The sequence below is a fragment of the Arvicola amphibius genome, chromosome 3 (assembly GCF_903992535.2).
Source record: "Arvicola amphibius chromosome 3, mArvAmp1.2, whole genome shotgun sequence".
Classification (NCBI taxonomy): Eukaryota; Metazoa; Chordata; class Mammalia; order Rodentia; family Cricetidae; genus Arvicola; species Arvicola amphibius.
The window spans coordinates 121,428,016-121,451,232 of record NC_052049.1 but is presented as its reverse complement, the minus strand read 5'-3'; the positions used below and the strand labels follow the sequence as shown (position 1 = coordinate 121,451,232).

Here is a 23,217-nt window from a genome sequence, read left to right as displayed (position 1 = left end):
AGCACAGAATTGACAGTAGAATGGGAATTAGCTTTTTAACTCTGAGTCAACCATGAGATGAATGGAAGTAAAGATGGAAGGAGTCAGGAGTGGTGGTGCACACCTTTAACCTTAATACTCAGGAGAGGCAGGTGGAGCTCTGTGAGTTCAAGGCCAGGTTGGTCTACCGGGTGAAACCTGCCCCAAACAAAACATAACAAAAATGGAAGGAAAAAATAGAATATACATTTTTCTTACTGAGCTAAGACAAAAAAGAATGAAAATTACAAGGGTGTAAGAAGGAAATGGGGCCTTCACCTGGAATCTGATTGAAGCTGAGAATTGAGAATCCCAGCACAATTAGCAGGGGCTTGAAGCCTTTCTCCCTTTCCTCATGCAATGTTCTAAGAATCTCCCATTAACGTCAGTTACAGGGAAAGGACATGTATAAATGCCCTTATGCAACCTTTGTGGCTCCTGGTTGTACCTTATCAGATTATAATTCCACCCCAGGTATCTCCAAAACCTCCCCCAATCTCATGCAGCAAAAAGGGGAATGTACTTTTTAGATGCACTTTGAGAGCCACTAATACGTTATACATGGCTAATGATGAGGCGCTAACTGGGGTTGCCCTTGAGGTGCACAGGCTCATGGGGGCTATATCTTATCTTCTGTGGCTCATTTTCAAGACATGTACACCCATGCTCCTGAATGTGTTCATTCTCCCCCGCAGTGCCTTTTCTTATGGACAGATTCAATCAGATCCCATGGGGGACTGAGTCAGTCAGCTTGGTGATAAGTGTCTTCATCAGCTGAGCCACCTCACTGGTCCTCGGTTTCCCATCTATATTATTTCAACAACACGGGTGCCTCATAAAGGTGAACATATGCAATGGTTAATGGTGCCATTTTGTGACAATTTACTTAGTACAGTGTGTCAGCCTTTATTCTTTTTTTTTTTTTTTTTTTTTTTTTTTTTTTTTTTTTTTTTTTTTTTTTTGGTTTTTCGAGACAGGGTTTCACTGTAGTTTTAGAGCCTGTCCTGGAACTAGTTCTTGTAGACCAGACTGGCCTCAAACTCACAGAGATCCGCCTGCCTCTGCCTCTGCCTCCCGAGTGCTGGGATTAAAGGCGTGCGCCACCACCGCCCGGCGTCAGCCTTTATTCTTAAAGGGTGAATAATATTTCCCTTTATGTATGTGCCATGTTTATACCTTAATTTGTGAATGGAAACTGAAGAGTGGCTGCTATCAGCGTGGACATTTTAGTATGTCTGAAGCTCTACCTTGTAATTCTTTTGGGTTTATTTCCAAAGACAGAATTGCTGGATTATGGTTATTCTCTTGCCATATTTTGAAGACCACACACACACACACACACACACACACACACACACTTTAACATTTCTTTTTCATATTGAGCCTACATCTGGTGTATCGAATGTGGCAATAGCCTAGGTCTCTGTTTCGAATAAGTGGCTCCAAATTTGCTGATAAGGCATAGAGTTAGGGTATTTGTGTTGATATGTGGGGCCAAAAAGGGAACTTAAAGGCCTAAACACTTTAGATATATATAAACTTCCAACCTAAATCTCTGATCGCCATTGCCATAACCTGGACCCTTCCATCCCAAGTCCAACGTGTGCTTGTAGCGGCCCTATGTAAACGTGTCATGGAATCTAATTCATCAAAAACAAATTCACTTAAAAAAAAGGAAACTAATTAACAGAGCAGTGGTGGCTCACACCTTTAATCTCAGCACTCAGAAGGCAGAGGTAGGAGGATCCTTGTGATTTCTAGGGCAGCCTGGGTACGGAACGAGTTAGTTCTAGGACAGCCAGAGATCCTATACATAGAAATCCTGTATCGAAAAACGAGGAAAAAGGAAACCATTGGGGGTTTATTCAACATATTTTCTCTAATTTTTAAGCTATCATTTTGTTTTTATAATAGCATTATAAGGTAAATTCAGTTAGTTTGTATCGGTACCCTCGTTACCGTGGTTAAAGTCTGAAGGGCTGAGAGGAAAACTCTGAACGATATAAATGTCCTTTTTTATTCCTAGAGACGTACTTTGTAATGGAAGGAAATAAGTCACTAATTAGCAGATTTTTGACAAATCTTTCTACTCTCTGGGTCGAAATATGCAGAACGAAGATTGTGATTACAAACCACATAGTCTATAACGTGTGGAAGCGCGCTCTCGAATGCTGGGTACATCTGAATGCAGAGCAAATGGATAACAGTACTTTAACTTTGGGTAAAATGACATCACCATAGTAGCAATAAACTGCGCACATGCGCTGTTTCAAGAAGCTCCCGCCCCCCCCCCCCCCCCCCCCTCCCCCCCCCGCTTCCCCCCCTTCCCCCCCCCGCTTCCCCCCCTTCCCCCCCCCCCCCCCTCCGCCTCCAGTAGCAGCGGAGCCTTGCCAGTTCCCCAGAGCACGCTTCTCGAGATCGCTCCGCCCTGCGGAAGCCAAAACACCAATCATAGCCTGCTCACTGAATTTCGTCATTAGAGTGCGCCCACCCTTCAAAGGCCTGGGGCGGGCTCCCGGTCTCGCGCATGCGCCCCCGCGGGTTCTGCGCATGCTGTTTTCGGGTCTTCCCTCTGGGACCTAAGGCTTAAGGTGTCTCGGCTCAGGGGCTGGTGTGGGTCCTGGTCTCCGCCACCATGGGCAAAAAGGTTGATTCTCTGGGTCAGGGAACCCGACCCGACCCGGTGCGAAGCTTCAATCGCTGGAAGAAAAAACACAGCCACAGGCAGAACCAAAAGAAGGAGCGGAGGAAGCAGCTGAAGAAGCCGGAATGGCAGGTCGAGCGCGAGGGGATCAGCCGCCTCATGCAGAACTACGAGAAGGTGAGGCGGGCTCGGGAGAGCGCGGGTGGGCGCTGCAGTCGTGGGCCTCGGGAGGTGTTGTTGCTGGAAAGGGGCGGACCCGGCCAGGGAGGTCTCACAGGTCGTCTGTTTGGTGTCACTACCCAGGTCTGGCTCCTCTGCTTGCCACAGTTCTGGGAAAAGTGATAGAAACGCAGCGATACTCCGGGTAGGGACACTTAGTGCAGCAGTGGTTACAGAATAGGGTGGTAGTAGTGGTGACAGTTGTGTAAAGAGCATGGCCGGTCGAGTGAGAGCCGAGGGTGTTGTTCAGTGGAGTGCTTGCCCAACGCTGAGGAAGCCATCCGTTCCATCTCCAGTTCCACCTAAACGGAGCACGTTCAGAGGCTAGGGAGGTGGAGGCAGGGGGGATCAGAAGTTCGGTCTTTATAGCAAGATCGAGGTCAGCCAGGGATACATGAAACCCTGTCTCAGAAATAAAATAAATAAGACAATAAAATATGGAATGATATAAGAGAATGCTGTCGTTCTTGGAAAATGTTTAAAATAGTAGAAATAGTATCTACCTTTAAAAGTATTCTCCATGTGTTTTACATATATCCTTTGCCCCTATCTTAGGTATGGATCTTAATATTCCATTTTATGGATGAGACCAGTAGAGTTTGGGGAGCTTGTCCTAATTTCTTACATCTAGTGGTATGGGATTGGAACCTAGACCTGTGTCTATTTCCAAAATTTTGCCTTCTAAGTTGGGCACTTGGCTGCATCCCTTAGTATAATCTTCTGATCATGCCTTATTTCCTTTCTCCATGTTTTTCAACGAAAGTCAGTGTGGAGAATCAGGACTGTGCTGGCTTGTTACTTGGTACCCCCACCTTGTAGCTAACGTTCCTCCATCAGTAATCCCATAGTTAACGCTTTGACAGGCTGACATCGTTTTCTGCCCCAGGCTTCTGCTCCTTAGGAATGTTACTTCCTTTCTTCCTTCCCCATAAAACCTGTATTTTTCAGCATTCATCTACCTCACCCTGTCTGTGAATGCCACCTTTCTATTGTAGGGTCTTAACACAAGCGGAACCATCTTGGAACTAAAGTCATTACTTGTTATCCTGTTCTTAAACAACATCAACACTGAGATAATCTCTTTAGAGTTGTTAGGTAGCATTTAAGAGTCAGTCTGGGTTTTGAGTTCAGATGATTTGAGATTTTGTTCACCAACTGTGTATCTTTGGTTATATTTCTTACACTAGCTCCTCTCTTGTCTTTAAAAGGTTTAGCAATAGCACCTACCCTATAAGCTGCCAGCAATTAGTAAGATAATGTGTGGGAAGCATTATTCACAATGTCTGTCACATAGAAATAATCACTAAAAACAGATTGCTGTGGGGCAGGGTGTGTCTATGATGTGGTCGTAGTAGCACACACCTTTAATCTCAGCACTCGGGAGACAGGCAGGCAGATCTCTGAGTTCGAGGCCAGTCTAGTCTACAGAGCAATTACCAGGACAGCCAGGGCTATGCAGAGAAACTATCTTGAAAAGCCAAAACCAACCAACCAAACATAAAAAAACAAATTGTCTTTGGATTTCGTTTTGGATTGTGATGAGAATTGCTTAGGGAATGTAGCCTTAGCCTTTGTTTGATTTACTCCTGTGGGTCTGTGATTCCTTATTTTGCTCTACCCAGAACTTTTCTGAGTTCACATCTTATTTCTGCCCATGCTGAGTGTCTACACATACAGGCGACCATGAAGGCTGGCGGCCATTGTCTTCTTTCCCTACCTTACTGCAGCCTTCCTTAACTAGTTCTCTGTTGTCTTGTAACACGCTGCCGTAGACCACTGGTTTAAAAGCTTATATTTTCATACCCCTGGAGTCCAGATTGTAATAAAAATCAGGGTGTCAGCAAGGCCACCATGCTACCTTTGCTAGGCTCTGAGGGTGAATCTCTCCTTTCCTCTTCCAGCTTGAGGCTGTTGATCCTTTGCTTGTGACTGCCTAGGTTATGGGACAATGTGAGTGAGAACATTTGTATATTGGAAGTGTGTGTGTGTGTGTGTGTGTGTGAGAGAGAGAGAGAGAGAGAGAGAGAGAGAGAGAGAGAGAGAGAGAGAGAGAGAGACAGACAGACAGAGAGACAGACAGAGCGACAGAGAGAGAGAGATGGGGTGTTCTTAGAAAAGATGCATTTGTGTGGGTGATAGAATATATGTGTGTGGAGGATTAGGGTGGGAGTGAAACTTGTGGAATATATGAGTGTGGGATTGGAGTGTTGGAAGATGTCTGGGGAGTTAGGGTGTGCAGTGAAGGTATAGGGGAGAGGTTGGCATCGTGAGGAGGGAGGTGGCGTGTGTGTGCACATGTGATAGAGAGTGATGCAGAACTGGGGATTGAGGCTTATTGAGGATATGGAGCTATTTGTTTTAGTTCAGCAACTGTTTTCACTGTTATGATCGGCCGTGCTATATAGAAATGCTGCATTCTACAAATTTTTTAAAATCAAAATTTGACCTGGTGGTTGGAGGCAGATTGCTTTCTCTCTTGTTTGAAGTAAATGGAACATTCTGTAGCATTTTTTATCCTTTTCTTCATGGATTAACATTTTTGAGAAACAGGTGTTATCAGGCTGGGGAGCAGTCAGGAGGGAACGAGGTGAAAAGGTTAAGAGGGTGATTAAATCATGATCCATGCTGTTCTGCTCTCTTTCACCAGCCAGTGTGGGAATCCTGAAAAGTATTTGCTCACTGTTTCTGAAGGACATAGGGAATTTGAGACATGAGGTGTCTGAGTGGTGGGAATACTCATCACTGTCTCTGTAGGGAGGAGTGATTACCTTGTTCGTATAATCTAAGATCATCTCATATTGTAGGTTTCAAGAATTCCTTTAAACATAATCTTCTAGAGTAGGGGTTGACAAAGTGTTACATGGCTTTGTGGGGCATGCAACCTGCATGCACACAGGCCCTCTCGCCTGGCTTGGCTCCGTTCTGTGACTGAGCTTTCATCAGTGATGTTCCCTGGGCTGGCATCTTGGGTTCACCATCACACATTCACACAGTGGCTTCTCCCGGCCTCCTCACAGAGACTCTGACCCTGCCACACGTTCACCTGACGTTGGTGACTTTTAGAACCTTAGCACAAACCTCCGTGATCCCCTAATCTTGCATCTTTCGTGCCTGTGCCTGTAGAACTAGCACCATGTGGATGGCATTGCCAAACTGCAGGCTCTGCTGTCAGCTTGAGATAGAGCCTGGCCACTCTGGAGTCCACTTGGGTCAGCTTCTTTGTGTCGACCCCAGAAACACTTTCTGGGTGCTAGGGAACTTCTTCAGTGGCCTTCTCAGTTTAGGCCCCATCCTTTCAAAGGAATTTCCCTTAGATGGAGACTTGGGTGGGGAAGTCCTGTTCTTGAGGTACCTTATTGAGCAGAGCACAGGATTCCCCTAATGGTGCCAGTCTAACAGTTTACTCAGCAGCCATATTTCCTGAAACTTCAAACTTCCTTCTCTCCTTGTCAAATGGTACATTTTCCCTCTGTGTCTGCTTCATCTGTTGTCTGTGTTCACTGCAGACCAGGAAGAGCAGAAGCTTTAGCCACGACACTGACAGGCTGACTGCTGTCCTGGCTTGAGAGTCCCTTGCAAAGCAAATTCATTCATTACTTTTGAATTTGTATTCACTCATGTTTCCAGGACAGGCAGAATGCAATCAGTGGGCAGAGTATGACAGGAGTGGTTTCCAGGACAGTCTGGGCAGTCCTTTCGTCCCTCTGAAGCCCAGAACTGGGCCTCCCCGTCTGCATTTCTCTCGGCATTCTGGTCTGTTGAACTGCATCTGAATATCTTACTCAGGTGCGCTTGCACACCCCGGACTTCTCTAGCTTCATTTCACACTCTTCTACCTTCCTCTCCCAGACAAGTGTGAAGCTTAGAGAGCACATTGTCAGACTTGCCACTGCAGCAGACCCAGTTCTAGGAGCCATTTTCCTCTATTAGTGACCTGTCCCATTGTTGGGAGCCAAAATACCCGACAAGGAGCCCCTTAAGGAGGGACGGGTGCATTTCGACTTTTAGTTTGAGGGGTTCAGTCTGTCTTGGCAGGACTGTGAGACGGCTGGTCATGTTTTGTCCACAGTCAGGAGATGGGTGAACGCTGGTGCTGCCTGCGTGCAGGTTGGGCCTTCCCATCTCTGTTAACCCAATCTAGAAACTGCATCACAGAAATATCTAAAAGCTTGTTTCCTAGTGATTCTATCTTCTTTCAAGTTGACAATCGGTGTTAAACGTTACTCCTTCCACCGTTGGATATTCCGCATCCTGTGAAAGCAGCGCATTAGTTAATGGGGCTACAAGTATGAGGAAGTAGAAGCACATCGTATGCCCTGCTTACAGGAGGATCTGCCAGTTGTTTCCTCTGTGGGATTCATGTTAATTGAATAAGTAGCTTTTATTTAGAAGCGGTGGTTTGCCTCAATTCTGTTACGTGAAGGATGAGCAAGGGAGCAAAATGTAGGATGGGGGGGGGGCGTGCATTATGAAACTAATGAATCACCTAATATTTCTTGTCTTATCTGACATTATTTCTTTTTCACAATCTTTTTCCAGATAAATGTAAATGAAATTACAAGATTTTCAGATTTCCCTTTGTCCAAAAAAACATTGAAAGGTAGGTATATATGGTCATTTGAGGATAGATTGTTAGATTTATTCACGTCTTTTCAATTTTGTAAAAATTGTACATGTACGTTCATATGTATGTAGGTACCTGTGTGTAGAGGCCAGATGATGGACGGCCTTGGGTATTATCTTCAGGAAATGGTTCTCTCTTTTAAGGTAGGGTTTCTTATTGACCTGGAGCTCACTCATTAGACTAGATTGGCTGGCCACAAAGCCCCAGAAATCTTCCTGTTTTCACCTCCCGGTCTAGGTTAAAGGCGCATACCACCATGTGTGGCATTACTTGTAGGTCCTGGGATAGACCTCAGGTCCTCATGCTTGTAAGGTTAGCGCTTTACTGATTGAAACATTTCTCCAGCCCTGTGTCTTTGTTTGTTTTCTGAGACGGGGTTTCTCTGTAGCTTTGGGTGCCTGTCCTGGAACTCACTCTGTAGACCAGGCTGGCCTCAAACTCACAGAGATCTGGCCGTCTCTGCCTCCTCAGTGCTGGGATTAAAGGGGTGCGCCACCACTGCCCGGCTCAACCCCGTCCCTTTTCTTTACCCTAGGTCAGCTTTCTTGAGATAGTTTTATTTTGTAGTTCAGGCGCATGCCTTTAATCTCAGCACTCGGGAGGCAGAGGCAGACGGATCTCTGTGAGTTCTAGGCCAGCCTGGTCTACAAGAGCTAGTTCCAGGACAGGCTCCAAAGCCACAGAGAAACTCTGTCTCGAAAAACCAAAAAAAAAAAAAAAAAAAAAATCAGGATAGCCTTGACTCCTTTTATAGTCCAGGCTATCCTCAACCTCAGCACCACCAGGCATGTACCATCAACCCCATCTATCAAATATGGAATTCTAACCATTTTTATTTCTTATTTTTTCTGGAGTGATTGAAGATTAGTTAAAAAGGATCAGGAATCTCTGGAAAATTAGAATGAAACCTGATTCTGTTAGTTAAATAGGAGAGTAACAAGAATATCTTACCCTTCAAATTAGTAGTTTTAGGGTAGCCATAACAAAATAACAGCATTAAGCAGTAGAAATTTTCTTAGAGGCGATGGCTAGAAGTCCAGGGGTAAGATGCTGGCAGGAATGGTTTCAGGGCTTTGAGAGACAGGTCTGTGGTAGGCTTGCCACCTTGACTTGCAGATAGCTTCTCTTTTGGAGTGATTTATTCTTTTTTTTTTTTTTTTTTTGACAAAAATTGTGCATGTTTATGGTATGTGATAGTATGACTTGAAATATGTATATAAACACATGAATGTGCTTATTTTTCCTGCATGATAAAAATACTTATATATACTCTCAGCAATTTTCAAGCATAAAAAGCATATAACTGACTATAGTTACTGTGATGCCATGATGTATCATATATCTAGTTTTTGTTTTTGAGATAGGTAGGGCTCATGTATCCCAGATTGGCCCTGTGACCACTATTGCTCTATAGATGAGGATGACCTTGAACTTCAGATCTTCCTGTCTTTATATCCTAACTACTGGTTTATAGGCATGTATGCAGGGATCAAACCCTGGGCTTCATCCATCTAAGTAAACACTCTACTGACTGAGCTTTCCCCATCCCATGAGGCATCTCTTGAACGTATTCCATCCTGTGTGACCTTGTATTATTTGAGTAATAGCTTTCTAGCTCCCCACTCCCCCAGTTTCTGGCAATCAGCATTCTTTTTGTTCTCAGGGTCTATAAATACGAGGTCGTCTGGAATCTATCTTTCTGTGCCTGGCTTGTTTGATTTAATATAATTCACTCTAGGTTCATCCATGTGTTACCATTCTGTGTAGTCTTAAGTCCCCACATAAGCCTCTGCCTTAAATTCTGGAACAGCTAGTCTCCAGCTTAACACAAAACAAAGCAGCTAGTTTAGCAGCTAATTTATTATTATTTCTGGAGTATGTGTGGTGTGTGGGGGATGGTGTGAGTGCCACAGTGAAGGTCGGCCAACAGCTCTGAGGCAGCCCGCGCCTTTCGCGTTGGTCCTGGGAATTGAACTCAGGTCATCAGGCTTGCACAGCAGTACTTCACCTTATGAGCCATCTCACTGACCCATCTCCTGCAGCCTTGAACGCATGGAGCCATAAGCTTTTAGTTGTCTGGATTTAGGTCTCAGTGATGGTAGGTTTGGAAGTCTAGCCTGTGAGCCTCCAGCCCTTCAAAATTAAGTGAGCTGTTCTCTTCCTGATTTCCATCAGGGTAGAGCAGAAAAACTTCCAGCCATTTGTTTGTGATGGGGACGTATAGTCTAGCCTGTAGCATCATCCTTTAGGGTTTTCTTAAGTATTCTTCTCCTCTCTACACTGCCAGGTTTACAAGAAGCCCAGTACCGCTTGGTAACAGAGATACAGAAGCAGACCATAGGGTTGGCTTTGCAAGGTAAAGATGTGCTTGGAGCTGCCAAAACTGGATCTGGCAAGACTTTGGCTTTTCTCGTTCCAGTAAGTATATTTATTTTGGATCAGAGCCTCTATTATATAATTTTATGCCATTCTTTACCTACAAGGAAAACAGTTATATAAACAGTTGTTTAATGTTGGCGTTCCTGGCCAGATAGGAGCCACATCTCTCTCGTTCTTTTCCTGCTCTCACTCTGAGCTCCCACCACAGGGCCGTGCCCATGGAAACTTATCGCAGTGATGAGTCAGTCTGCTTTTATAAACCACTGCGTTCTGAAGGAGGCGGATCTCCCGCTGTGGCAGGTTAGAGTGGTCCTGCTCTGTCGTTGAGCTTTGCTTGTTTCATTTGGTGTAATTCCCTGGAGACCTGGTGAGGAAAGCTGATGCCTGCCACTGGTATTTTTATTTGCCACTTGTCTAGGATAAGGCTGAAATATATTAATGTTGTGAGATTTCTTTCCCCAGGGAAATGTAAGCAAATATCTACTCCTGCCTTGCAGACACCACCAAGAAAACACAGTATGTTCCCACTAAAATCCAACTTTGGGAACCAGTGAGTTTATTGGACTTGATTCTAGAACATGAATGAGGGGTTACTTCAAGAGGATGGATAACTCCAAAGCAACTGCACCATTGGAAAGTGTCACCCCAGCTTGGGTTAGGACATCCCTATAGCTGCTCTGACAGCTTCTCTTCAGTTGGCCCACTGCCTCTGTATACACTAGCATCTCTAGCCATGAATGAGTGGGGGGGGAGGGGTTAATGAGTGGGGGGGAGGGGTTACAGGAGGGGTGAGCAGAATCTCAGGTCAGGGTTCAGTGACCTTCCCACTCTCTGCTCTTGGTGGTAGTTACAGCTCTTCTGACTGAGATGGCAGCTGTTGAACTCGGGAGATTGTATTCTACAATAGCACACTTCAATGGGATATGAGGGTTTGTTGAGAATTTTCTAGAACATTGGTAGTTGTCCTTTATAATAGTAGGGTAGTAGAACTGCTTAGGAATTCACTTACATCTCAGTTGCTTAGCTGGTTTCCTAATTCGGTTCCTACAAAAAAACTGGCCTTTATAGAAAGTCATGATTTGTTTGAAATGCCTTAAATTTCTCTTAAATCCTAGTTGGTTATTATTTTTATAGCATTGTCTTTCTACGTATAGGAATTCAATCACTATAAAAACTATAGGAGCCATACAGATTATGATGTGTTTTTAGTTTAGAAAATAATTTTTTTGTACTAGTTTCAGTGGTCTGTGGACTACACATACCCTCTCCAGTAGCTGGTCTTCTTGTGTTTGGTTCTGACATCAGAGAAGTTGCCTTAGGGCTTCTCTTTTCCTTCTTGAGTTAGGGTTGGATGCTTCTTTAATTGGAAAGAAAACATCCTGGAGATGTTTTCTTGGATTGGGTAAAACTTGTGAGAGGAATATTTTGTTTGATAGTGTCTTTGACTTAGAGAAAAAGGTTGAGATTTGAGTCTCAGTGCAGACTTTTTAAAGAGATTACTGAATACAAATTTTCTCTTGTCTTTAAGGTGTTGGAAGCCTTATACCGCCTGCAATGGACTTCAGCAGATGGTTTGGGGGTTCTGATAATTTCACCTACTCGAGAACTGGCCTATCAGACATTTGAGGTTCTACGCAAAGTAGGAAAGAATCATGACTTTTCAGCTGGTCTCATCATTGGTGGAAAGGTTTGTCTTTATCTGTCCCTTCCCTCAATAGCACTATGCAGGTGACAGGGAAAAAGGAGATGGAGGCTCACTAATCTAAAAGAATTGGCCTTTTAGGAGGGGCCTCAGGATGATCACTGTCACCCAGCGCCTAGGTCCAGAAAGTCTGTTCTTGTCAGCATCGGAGTTGATGAGGTTCTCAGACAGATGTACAGGTTAACTAGAGAAACTTATTTGTTTGTGTGCTTTGAGAAAGAGACCATAACAGTATGTGGACATAGTACCTTTGTATAAGGGATGTATAAGGGGCAGAATAGTTAAAAAAACCTGCTGTGTCAGTACCACATGAAAGGAAGATAGATTGCTTTGAGGAATATTTATCTAGATCCTGGTAAAGCCTGGTCAACTTTGGTTGAATTTTCAGTACATCTGAGAAGGTTATATCTGCTATGGTCACCTCTGAACCATGAGAAGTAGTTCTTGAATTTCTGTGTAAATGTGCACAAACAAGGAAATGTAGCATCACAAATCTTACTCCTGTACCTGTTACTTGTCTTTAACATTTAGTAGCATCTGATGGTTCTTGTCTCAAGGGAAACTGTAAATTGTAAGCTGTGGTGCTTGCTTTGCTCCCCATCTGTAGGTTGTGGGAGGCTGTATGGGAGAGCCCGTTCAGTGCCTCTGGTCCTGACTTAAAGAATGCGAGTAGTTCCAGTTTTTAAGACAGTTTTATTGACTTAACAGGAGATCAGGTCTTGGCGCAGTCATTTGTTAGCTTTTCTTAGCCGCAGAGTCCTGGATATAGTAAAGGGGTCTCGAAGAGCTCTGAGCTTCGTAGGACTTCCCTGAGGACTTTGATTTAATTTGGAAATGTGGGTGTGCTGCAGAGCTGGAAGAGAGAAGTGGTATTTATTTCTAAGAATCTAAATTGCTCTGACGGAATTCCACATCCAAGTGGCTTTTATAGTTGTGCACAGGCTGCTGTGAGGCGTCTGTGTGTAACCAAGGAAACAACTCTTTGCAGGATTTGAAGCATGAAGCTGAGAGGATCAACAACATAAACATTCTTGTTTGCACACCAGGCCGACTTCTTCAGCACATGGATGAAACAATATGCTTCCACGCCACCAATCTCCAGATGTTAGGTGGGTCTGATGATTTCTCATAAAAACAAAGCATCATTCCCCCTCAAAAACTCTCAACCCCCCAGACCAAAACCCCCTAAAAAGCCAGCTCTTTGCCAAGAAAGCCCTCCTGAGGTTTAAGAGTGGAACTGTCTTATTGATAACATGATGAAAACAACCTTGTACTTTTATTTTGATGTTTGGGCTCTTAAGCCAAGAGAGTACAAGGTTGATCTTTTTCCTTTTTTTTAATTGAAAGAGAAAAGTGAATGGACTCCATGGATTTAACTTGGTACTTGAGTGTGGTCACTTGGCAAGTTTTTCTTTTTCTATCTCGCACATGTGCATGCGTGTGTGTTCACACCTTGTGGGTGCGTATGGAGTCCAGAGATTGATGTCAGGTGTCTTCCTCTATTGCTTTCTGCTTTTCTTACTGAGGCAGGGTCTTCTGGTGAATTCAGAATGCACCAGATGGGCAAGTGCACCTGACCAGCTTGCCTGGGGATCCCATATCTCTCTCAAGTGCTGGGACTTGGCTTTTCATGTGCTGAACTCTATTTTTTATGTTATGTTAGCATGGCAGGTGCTTGTCCACTCAGCCATCTTCCCAGCCCCCTCTTTTTTTTTTTCTTTTAAGTAATACCTAATTTTTGTAGTTTAAAAGGTCAGATTATTTGTTTTAATGATTTTTTTTATTTTTTATCTTTATTTGTTTATTTATTTTTGCATGGAGATGCTACTTACTGGTATTTTAATAACTTTTCATTTTGAATGCTTTGTACTTAGAGAAAAGCTGCAGTGGTAGGGTTTCTGTATTGCCCATTACCTAGTTGACCCTAGTTTTAATTTTGTATGTAACTATGACACTAGGTTTCTTTTCTTAGATTATCAGTATTCCACTATACTGTTATCATTTTGTTTTGAATTGGGATTCTGGGATTTGAACCCTGGACCTTGTACTTGCTAGGCAATTGTACTACACTGAACTATATCCTTAGCTTAGCCAAAGTGTTTTTCTGCTTTTAGGATTCCAGGCAGTGTACTAAATTGCATTTAGCATAATGTACTCTTTAAATGTCGTAGAGCAACTTGCATCTTTGTTTTTCAGTTCTTGATGAAGCAGATAGGATCTTGGACATGGGCTTTGCTGACACCATGAACGCTATTATTGAAAATCTTCCCAAGAAGCGGCAGACTCTACTTTTCTCAGCCACACAGACCAGATCTGTAAAGGACCTTGCACGCTTGAGTTTGAAAGACCCTGAGTACGTTTGGGTTCATGAAAAAGCAAAATACAGGTAGGAACTCTTTCCTCCCTGAACCATATTTTTAGTTCAAGAATTAATATTCTATTTTTTTGTATGGAATATGCTTGTTATTAGTTATACAGAAGATACTAATCATGTCTGTTAAAATTACTCAAATTCTGCCTACGTTTAAGTATGAGAATATTTTAATGTAACCTTACTGAAAATGTGGTCTGGAGAGCAAACATTTTGATAGGATGTTTAACAGGTCTTTTACCAGTTACCGCTCCCACCATAAATGAGGGAGAGAGGATCAAGTTTCGGATGATAATAGTGATACTGAGTTAAGTCAAACCCTGCTCTTGACAGGATTTCTCAGAGCCTGTCATGTTGCTATGGACGCTGTGCCTGTAGTGACGTGGGTACAATGTGCTAAATCTGTTAAACCTGAGTTCAGAGTCACACTGCTAAGCAGTAGTAAGCATTATGGAACATATCAAATATACTAATATTTACCAAAATAGTTTCTGTTTGGGATTGTTCTAGCCACTGTCGTTTTTATCTTTGACTTAATACATGTAGACCATAGTATATATGCTTATGTGACAGTAAAGAGCATGTATGCTTGTGGAGTAATAAGAGTTGGAAATTATATTTAACTCCTGATATGAGTCATCATAGACAGTGGACACAGTTGACTTCCTGAAGATGCATTTTACATTGGCAATAAGTTAGATACTGCAAAGATAACAATTTGTACTCAAGTTTGTTTTTGTTTCATCTTAAAAGTTTCATTTTTTTTTGATGAAGAAATGTCAGTCTAAAGAGGTTTGGGAAAAGAACTCTTGCTGGGCCCTAAAGTCTTCCTCGGGGGAGGGGTTGAGAAGGTACAGTGTCAACATCTTAGACACTGGGAGTCAGGTAGAAGGCTTACAGAAGACTTATTTAACAATGGGGAAAAAGTTATATACTCTCAGCACCTAGGCATTCTGATCCATTGACAGTTGACATTGTGTGGTGTGGTCATCCCTCATTGGCTCATCACAATCAGGACTTCTGATATTGCCTGTTTCTAGGCCCTCAGGCAACATCCCTTGGTCCCTCCTCATTGGCTAGGCATGATCAGGACCCCTGACAGCGCCAGGCAGACTCCAGGTTGGCTCCTTTTGGCCTGGTAGGCCTTAACTTTCTACAGAACTCTAATTTTGATTGAAAGTTTTAAAATATAGTTTTAAATATAAATATATACCCACCTTGACTTTGTTGACCAAATGTCTAAGGTTAAAAAAAAACCTGAACTGGGGGGTGGTAACTCATGCCTTTAATCCCAGCACTCAGGAGGCAGATCTTTGTGAGTTTGAGTCCAGCTGTTCTACAGAGCAAGTTCCAGGACTGCCAGAGCTACACAGAGAAACCCTGTCTCGAACCCCTCCAACTCCATCCCCTCAAAAAGAAAAACCTAAGACTTCTTGATTTCAGGTGATTTTGATGGATACATTTTGGAGGATATGAGTTCTGCTAGCTTTGGCTACATGGACATGGGAATGGGATAATAAGAAGTACTAGAGGAATAGTTTTTCTTTGGCTTACTCTTGAGGAGACTTTTTTTTTCTTTTGACTTGTGTCGAGGTATCTTAATAGTTCTGTTAGGACAAACAATGTAGATGGTGTCTAGGTACTGCGAGTTGGTGAGAGACTGATTACTCACGTCTCTTGTTGATAGCAGAGGTGGTTATCTAAGATCATAAGATTCTAGAAAGATTTGAGTGCAAATACTTTTCATTTCAAATAGCAAATGAGTTTTGAAACATAGTTTTGTCATTTGTAAAGTTGTGGCTTTCAAATAATTTTAGAAGGCAGATGTGTGGGCATGCCACTTACCCAGCTGTGCCTTTACAATAATGACTCTAGGACAGTGATCCAAAATTCTGAAGCACTGAAGGAAGCAGATGCTGGTGGACTTTTGTGTCGTGTTCGTACGGACTTTTCCTTTAATAGCATCACTGTGGTTAACAGTCTAAGAAAGATAAATATGACTGTCTTGCCTGGGCTACTGGTGTAGCTCTGTAACTCCAGGTATTTGGGAGGCTGAGGCAGGAGGATCATAAATTGAAGGCCTACTTTAGCCACTTAGTGAATCTCTACTGTAAAATAAAAAGTAAAAGAGGCACAGCATATAAGCCAGTGTTAAAGTTTGTCCCTAACATTCATGAGACTCTAGATTCAGTCTTCAGTCGCAAACCCAGACTTAGATCTAAACTCTAAAACCATTGCATGTAGATGATCTCAAATCTTGTGAAGGACCCAAAAATTAGGTTTTCTTAAAGATGAACAGCAGAGTGTGTTTATAAAAAGTACACTGGTGTTTCTTTTATATTAGTACAGATGGATAAATGATGTTTATAGTGGTTTTCAGGGAAATAGCGATATCCGTGCCGTGCAAATTTGTCATCTTTCTTAGTGACTGTGGGTGAAATTATGTGGAGAAGCAGGAAAGATTTCAGATTTTAGATAATGTTGTTGAGCTATTACGTACATACAGAGTTAGTATTGCAGTATTGCATTTCTTATTACCATTGACATTAATCCTGAAAAAAGTATCATCATTACTAAATTTTGACCTTAATATCTTCTTTAGTACTAGTTATTTGGGTCAGCCAAGCTTTCTTTTGTTAGTTAATCTTTCGCTCTCCTTTTACTCACTCACCCCTTCCCACCTTGTGCACGCTAGGCAGTGGCGTAGTACTGAGCTGCACTGCCAGCCCCTGGTGACAGCTCTCGGCTGTGATGTGAGACTGCCATTGCCTCGGCTCATTCCTGTGGATTCCTACAGAAGCTGCCTGCGGGTCATTGTCACCCCTTTCCCCTGTGTGCACTCAGCTTAGGAACTGGCTAACCCTTTATGGCAAATTGAAAAGTTTAAGTATAGTTTTCTTCTTTGGAGATCTTGGGGCTCAAATGTTGATCTTGGAGCTTTGTATGTTTCTTGTCTTGGAAGCAAATGCTTTGGGTGGAAATGAAGTTCCTATGTGGCCTGCCTCATACTTGTTTTTTCCTTCAGTAGATCAAGTCTTGGCTGCCTTGGTTGCTTTTCAGGTGTTGTCAGTCTTTTTTAAAAAAGTTTTTGTTTTGTATTAAATCTAGCTAGTGTGCTGGGTCAAAGGTTAAACTCATGCAGGCAGCTGCTTTATGGTAGGAACCAATACCTTTAAAACTTTATAATTTTAGCAACTGATGATTATTGCCTTGCTCCATTATTTCATTAGGATTTGCAGCATTGTACTATTCTCTCTGTATCATTTGACTGGAATATTTTCTATCCACCAGCTGTTCTGTAAGCCATGTTAGGCTAAGGAACAGTTCTTAGAGGAAAGGAGAATGTGTATGTGCTTTATTCTCTTTATCAGTGTTTAGGTTAAGTTGGTAGCTTACTTGATACTGTGACCAGTTTTTTTTTCCTTTGTACTAAGACTCAGATTTGATGATTAATGATAACTTTAATGATCTTTAGTATATAGATTTATGTCTTTCATGCAACAGAAATTACTTTATTTAATATTTTTTCTGGAGTTGTCCTGTACTTGTCTGAGAATGTAATATCCAGGCTGTTTCCTGAGTCTGTGTGATGTCTGCCCTCATTCCTTGGGCTCATTGTTTTCTGGTGTTCTAGGTTCATTGTACATGTTTCTGGCTCTCATAAAATCTTTTGAAAAGGATATAGTTTATTAGAGATGTTCACTTAGGAAAACCCAAATTCTTGACTTTGATGCAGAAAATAATTTCAGTACTAGATATTATGTGTTTATTAAAAGAGATTATAATATAATACAGATTTTCAGTATGAGGTTAAGAGAAAGAGGCACCCTAGAAAGGTAAGGCATTAAAGTGTGTATGTGGGCGTCTTAAAGGAGCATAGCACTTCAGTGTCTTTGTATAGGATTTTGGTGAGTTTTGAAGTTACTGTCTTCAAAGATTTGCTAAGGAATTTATTAACCGAGGTCACATGGTATTTTCTGAGGTGTAGCTTGGTGATACATAGGTGATTGCATAGGTGACAGGGACAGAGACTTAACTCCTCATTGTCACTGGCAGCAGTCAAAAGAGTTGCCTTTCCTATTAGGAACCTCCATTTGGGGATTACTGAAAGGAATTTCAGGGTAAGTCGGCATGACGCAGGGATTTTTAAAAAATATTTTTAATGTCGTTCCTAAGGACATGGATTAATAGGGAGGTGCCCAGTGTGATCATAAGGAGTACTCAGACAGGGATATGGGCTTCCAAAGGGAGAGTCATATCTTACTCTCAGTAGATTGGTTATATTGATTTGTGGCTTTCTAGGTTATGTTGCTTATAGAGTGTAATTTATAATAAGGTTTAAAGGATCAAGGTATATTTCTTTTTTATTTTAATTAATTTTTAAAAAAAGATCTTTTTTCATTTTATATACATTTCCCAGTTCCCATTCCCTCCCCTTTTTATTTTAATTAATTTTTTTAAAAATGATCTTTTTTCATTTTATATACATTTCCCAGTTCCCATTCCCTCCCTTCTTCCCCCTCCCCCTACCTTCCCCCACCACACTCCCCCCATCCACTCCTCAGAGAGGGTAGGGCTTCCCATGAGGAGTCAACAAAGTCTGACACATCACCATGAGGCAGGACCAAGGCTTTTCCCCCTATATTTAGGCTGAGCAAGGTATCTCTCAAAAAAGAAAGGGCCCCAAAAAGCCAGGTCAAGCACTAGGGATAAATCGTGGTCCCACTGCCAGTGGCCCTACAGACTGCCTAAGCCACACAACTGTCACCCACATTCAGAGGGCCTAGTTTGGTTCTATGTAGGCTCCCCCGCTATCAGTCTGGATTTAGTGAGCTCCTACTAGCTCAGGTCAGCTGTTTCTGTGGCTATCTCCATTGTGGTCTTAACCTCTTTGATCATCTTCGACTGGTCTCCAGAAGCTTGGCCCAATATTTAGCTGTGGACCTCTGCATCTGCTGCCATCAGTTGTTGGATGAAGGTTTTATGATGACAAATAAGGTAGTTATCATCTGGTTAAAGGGGCTGGCCAGTTGAGGCATCTTCTCCAATGTTGGTTGTAGTCTTAGCTGGGGTCATCCTCGTGGATTCCTGGGAATTTCCCTGGTGCCAGGTTTCACACTAGCCCCATAATGACTCCCACAGTCAAGATAACTCTTTCCTTGCTCTCTTTCTGTCCTTCCCCATCTCAGCCATCCTCTTGTCCCTCACGTTCTCCTCATCCACTTCCCCGTCCCTTCCCTTGCTCTCCCTCACCCCCAGCTTTCCATCTTGTGGTAGGGTACTATGGTTACAGATATTCTTCTGGTTAAGTGGGTTCTGGGGATTTGAATTCAAGTACTCATGCATATACTTGAATATGAATTTTAGCCTTTGAACCATTTCCCAGTCCTGAGGTATCTCTTATAAAATATTTATCATTTTAGTTCTAAGTAAGCAAGATTATTTTTTCCTTGACAAGATAGCTTTAGGAAACATGTATTGTTTAGTAGGTCAATTGGGCTTTATCGGTGGTGTCTGAAGGCTTTAAAATTTGTAGTGCTGAGAACTGAACCGACGGCCTTGTGTGGGCCTGCAAGTATTCTCCCACTGCACTATAACCCGTCCTGACATCCTTTTCCAACTGAAATGACTTTATTATCTCAGTGTACCATTTTATCCACTCACTCATTGTAGAGCATCTTGATCGCTTCTGAGTTGTGGTGGTTAGGAATGAAATTGTTAGATGTCTGGGTGCAGGTTTTTTGTGTGGACTGAGTTTTCAGTTCTTTCGGGTAAATGCCAAAGAGTATGATTGCTGGACTAGATGACAAGAATGGTTTGGGAAGAAAACTTCAAAAGTGGCTGTATCATTTTCAAAATCTGATCCTGGAGGCTCCTAAGTATATAGTTTAATAGTGTCTTGTTTTAAATTTGAATTCTCCTCATAAGTGATAAGTAAGAGGCATCTTATATGCTTATTGGTTGTGGAACATCTTATGTTCTTTCGTGACCTGACATTGCCTTTGGGCAGGTGACTGTTGAGAGATTTATTTATTTTTCTCCTAAATTGGGGATTTGTGTTTTCATAAGCTTTCTTTGTGTTTTATGAAGAACATTTTTTAATTGCATGTTTCATTTGCAAATATTTTCTCACATCCTTTGGCTTTTCTTTTCCTTCTCTTAATATAAGAGTTTATCATGAATTAGAAAATTTAAATTTCAATACTGTTTTATCATTTCTTTTGCTATCGTAAAGTATTTGACTTTTAGTTTTTGGATTATCTCCGGTCTCACAGTACCGGAGTACTATCTCATTCTGTTACTTATTTCTTTACTTAATGATGGATTCCAGAGGTCATTCCACAGTGATACATGAATATATTTCACATTCTTTTATAGTTGCCTAATATCTTATGGTGTGGGGGTCTAATAGTTCATCCCACAAGTTCCTTAGAATTGGACATTTGGGTTGATTTTCTTTTTAACCCTTTGGTTTTAAATAATGCCATAATTTGAAATAAAATTATAAGAGTTTTCCAATAGTAAACCTAAACGTACTTTTCAGGCATTATTATGAATTTTTAAACATGTAACAAATTGAGGCATTTATAATACATTCCGTAAAAATCTGTTTTTTCATTATTTCACATGTATACATACATATATATATATATACATACATATACAGTCAGTACATTTCCATTGATCTCTCTTGCGCCCTCCCCCATTGAACCTCTGTTTCCTAATAAGCCCCCTCCGACTTCCATGTCTCAATACAGCCCTATACCTGCTATATATGTACTTACTATCTACCAATGATTATCCGTTTACTAGTCATTTTTTCATACTTTTGTGTACTAACCCATTTTAATGTTGTGTGCCCATAAATGTTTTGATATTAATATATTCTTTGTCGGATTTACCATGACATATGCAGGTGTTAAGTCTGAATTGCTTAGACGAATGCTTATATTTCTCTAATCCCTAACCCAGTAAAATATGTAGACATTAGCCATCAGCCCGGCAAAGTTCCTCTAAGCTGCTTCCCACAGACAGCGGTCTTTACCTTCTTGTGGTTGACACTGTGCTGCTGTGTATCTTTTCATACAACCTCTAGAGGACTCTGAATATGTGTAGCCTTGGTGAGTTTCTCTTATAGGGGACAATAGAGAAAAAAATGTTTGTGTGATAGAAATTGGGAGAATGGAGCCCTGGTACATTTCTTTTTTTTTAGTGTTGATTTCAAAGCAGCACTATGACATTGTTAAAAGAATTTGTTTGTCTTGATTCTACAAGCACCCCTGCTACACTGGAACAGAACTACATAGTGTGTGAGCTGCAACAGAAAATCAGTGTGCTGTTCTCCTTTTTGAGAAGCCACCTAAAGAAGAAGAGTATCGTGTTTTTCTCCAGTTGCAAAGAGGTATCGACTCCTGAATTTTTCCTTTTGAATGTGCTTGTGTTGGATCACTGTCTCTGAGCTGTCATATTTCAGGTAGACACATCATTACTCAGTGTGCTATGCAATCCTAGGAAACAGACTGTAAAGATTGATAATCCTGTATTTTTGTTGGAAAGGAAATCTGTTGTAGAATATTATTTTAAGGTGTGTTACTTTTGTTTATGCTTCATTTGTTTAACTCTGTGAAGCTGTGATTCTTTGCCTGTCTAAAACACCTGATGGTCTAATAAAGAGCTGAATGTCCAATAGCGAGGCAGGAGAAAGGATAGGCGGGGCTGGCAGGCAGAGAGAAGAAACAGGAGGAAAAATCTGGAAGAGAAGGAGTAATGAGAGAACAAGGGGAGGAGAATGTCAGGGGCCAGCCGCCCAGCCACCCAGCTGCCCAGCTAGCCACGGAGTAAGATATACAGATGCAAGAAAAGGAAAAAAGCCAAGAGGCAAAAGGTAGTTGGAATAATTTAAGTTAAGGAAAGCTAGCAAGAAACAAGCCAAGCTAAGTCCAAGCATTTGTAAGTTAAGACTCGTGGCATTTACTTGGGAGCTGGGTGGTGGGTCCCCCTTCCCCCCAAAGCCAAAAGAACAAAGTATAACAAACAACTTATAGAAATAAATAAATCATGAATGAAACTTGAAGCCCATTGAAGGCAGACACTTTGCTGTCTTCTCTTCAGTACTGCTTTAGGTATTATGATTCTGGGAGCATAGTATTCTCCATCAAAAGCATTGCAGAAGGAATGGAGCTCGCTAGGTTAGTGGAGGCTTTTTGCAGTGTAGTAGTTCCCTCCACGGGTGTGGAACTGAATGTTCCTTTTGACCTGAGGCCCAAGTCCTTGTTTATGGTCATCTACAGACCTTTACCTTGCCCCTAGGTCAATAGCTGGTACTTTAAAGGCAAATATGAATTGTTATACCTGAAAATCCTTTTTAGGATCCTTTTAGGGTCATTTGTCCCTTTGAAAATCTTTCTGCAATATTTTGTCTATGTCCTTATTTAGTTAATAAATAATTGATGAATATCAGCCTTGTAGTAGGAGTAAGGGATTAAGAGAAGTGTATTTGTTGTCCCTTAAGGAGAAGAGCTCATGGTTCATTTATATACTACTTTTATTGTGATTTTGGCATTTTTTTGTAGTTCCAAAAGTTAAGTTTTCTTTGGGTCCATTTTGTTTTTAATTTATGTGAACAAATTTTCTCAATATGTGTTAGAAATAATAATGAATTCTGCCTCAGTCTAACAGTATCCAGTTAGTAGTAAGTACATAGTAAAGAAATAAAACTAAAACAATAGTTGACTCCTTTAGACCTATACATTGAAATACATTTAGAGTAAAATTTTATTTATGTCTAAGTTATTTATTACATCTTTTCAGGAAGGAGGGTCAACTAAGTGCTCAGTCAGAGGAGAAGGTTAGCACAGCCTGTTTGTATAAGAAACAAATATACAACTTGAGGACATTTTGTTGTAGAAATTTATGAATTACAGTGATAGTAATAAAAGGCTTTCAAGCTTCAAACCTAAGCTGTAGTTCTGTGAGGGTCCAGAGATGGAGAAGAAAGTCTCAGGAGGGACAGAAACAAGGCTTTCTTCTATTCAGAGTTGCTCACGGTTTTCTATAGCTTTACTGTGAGAATCTCTTGTATATGTATATGATAGCTGTTTATTTTAAAATACAGTTTTGTAGAAGTTGTATTCTTAAAGCTATTCAAAACTAGAAAGAATTTAGGTGACTAAAAAGTGTAAGAACAAATTTTTCTTTTCAAATTTTATTTTTAGTGATTGAGATTTTTTAATTTTTTGACATCAAAATTGTTCTAGAAA

General features: G+C 41.5%; 1 protein-coding gene across 2 annotated transcripts in view; it reads left to right on the top strand.

The window, feature by feature from the left end:
* The first annotated feature begins 2,561 nt into the window (after positions 1 to 2,561).
* Ddx10 (DEAD-box helicase 10) overlaps positions 2,562 to 23,217 on the top strand; it is a 150,877-nt gene continuing 130,221 nt past the window's right edge. For both annotated transcript variants that reach the window (XM_038322666.1, XM_038322665.1), the window contains exons 1-7: positions 2,562 to 2,839; positions 7,421 to 7,481; positions 9,793 to 9,923; positions 11,413 to 11,571; positions 12,575 to 12,695; positions 13,783 to 13,972; positions 21,233 to 21,359. In XM_038322666.1, the coding sequence (XP_038178594.1) occupies positions 2,654 to 2,839; positions 7,421 to 7,481; positions 9,793 to 9,923; positions 11,413 to 11,571; positions 12,575 to 12,695; positions 13,783 to 13,972; positions 21,233 to 21,359 (975 nt within the window). In that variant the 5' untranslated portion in view covers positions 2,562 to 2,653. The remainder of the gene's footprint in view (positions 2,840 to 7,420; positions 7,482 to 9,792; positions 9,924 to 11,412; positions 11,572 to 12,574; positions 12,696 to 13,782; positions 13,973 to 21,232; positions 21,360 to 23,217) is intronic.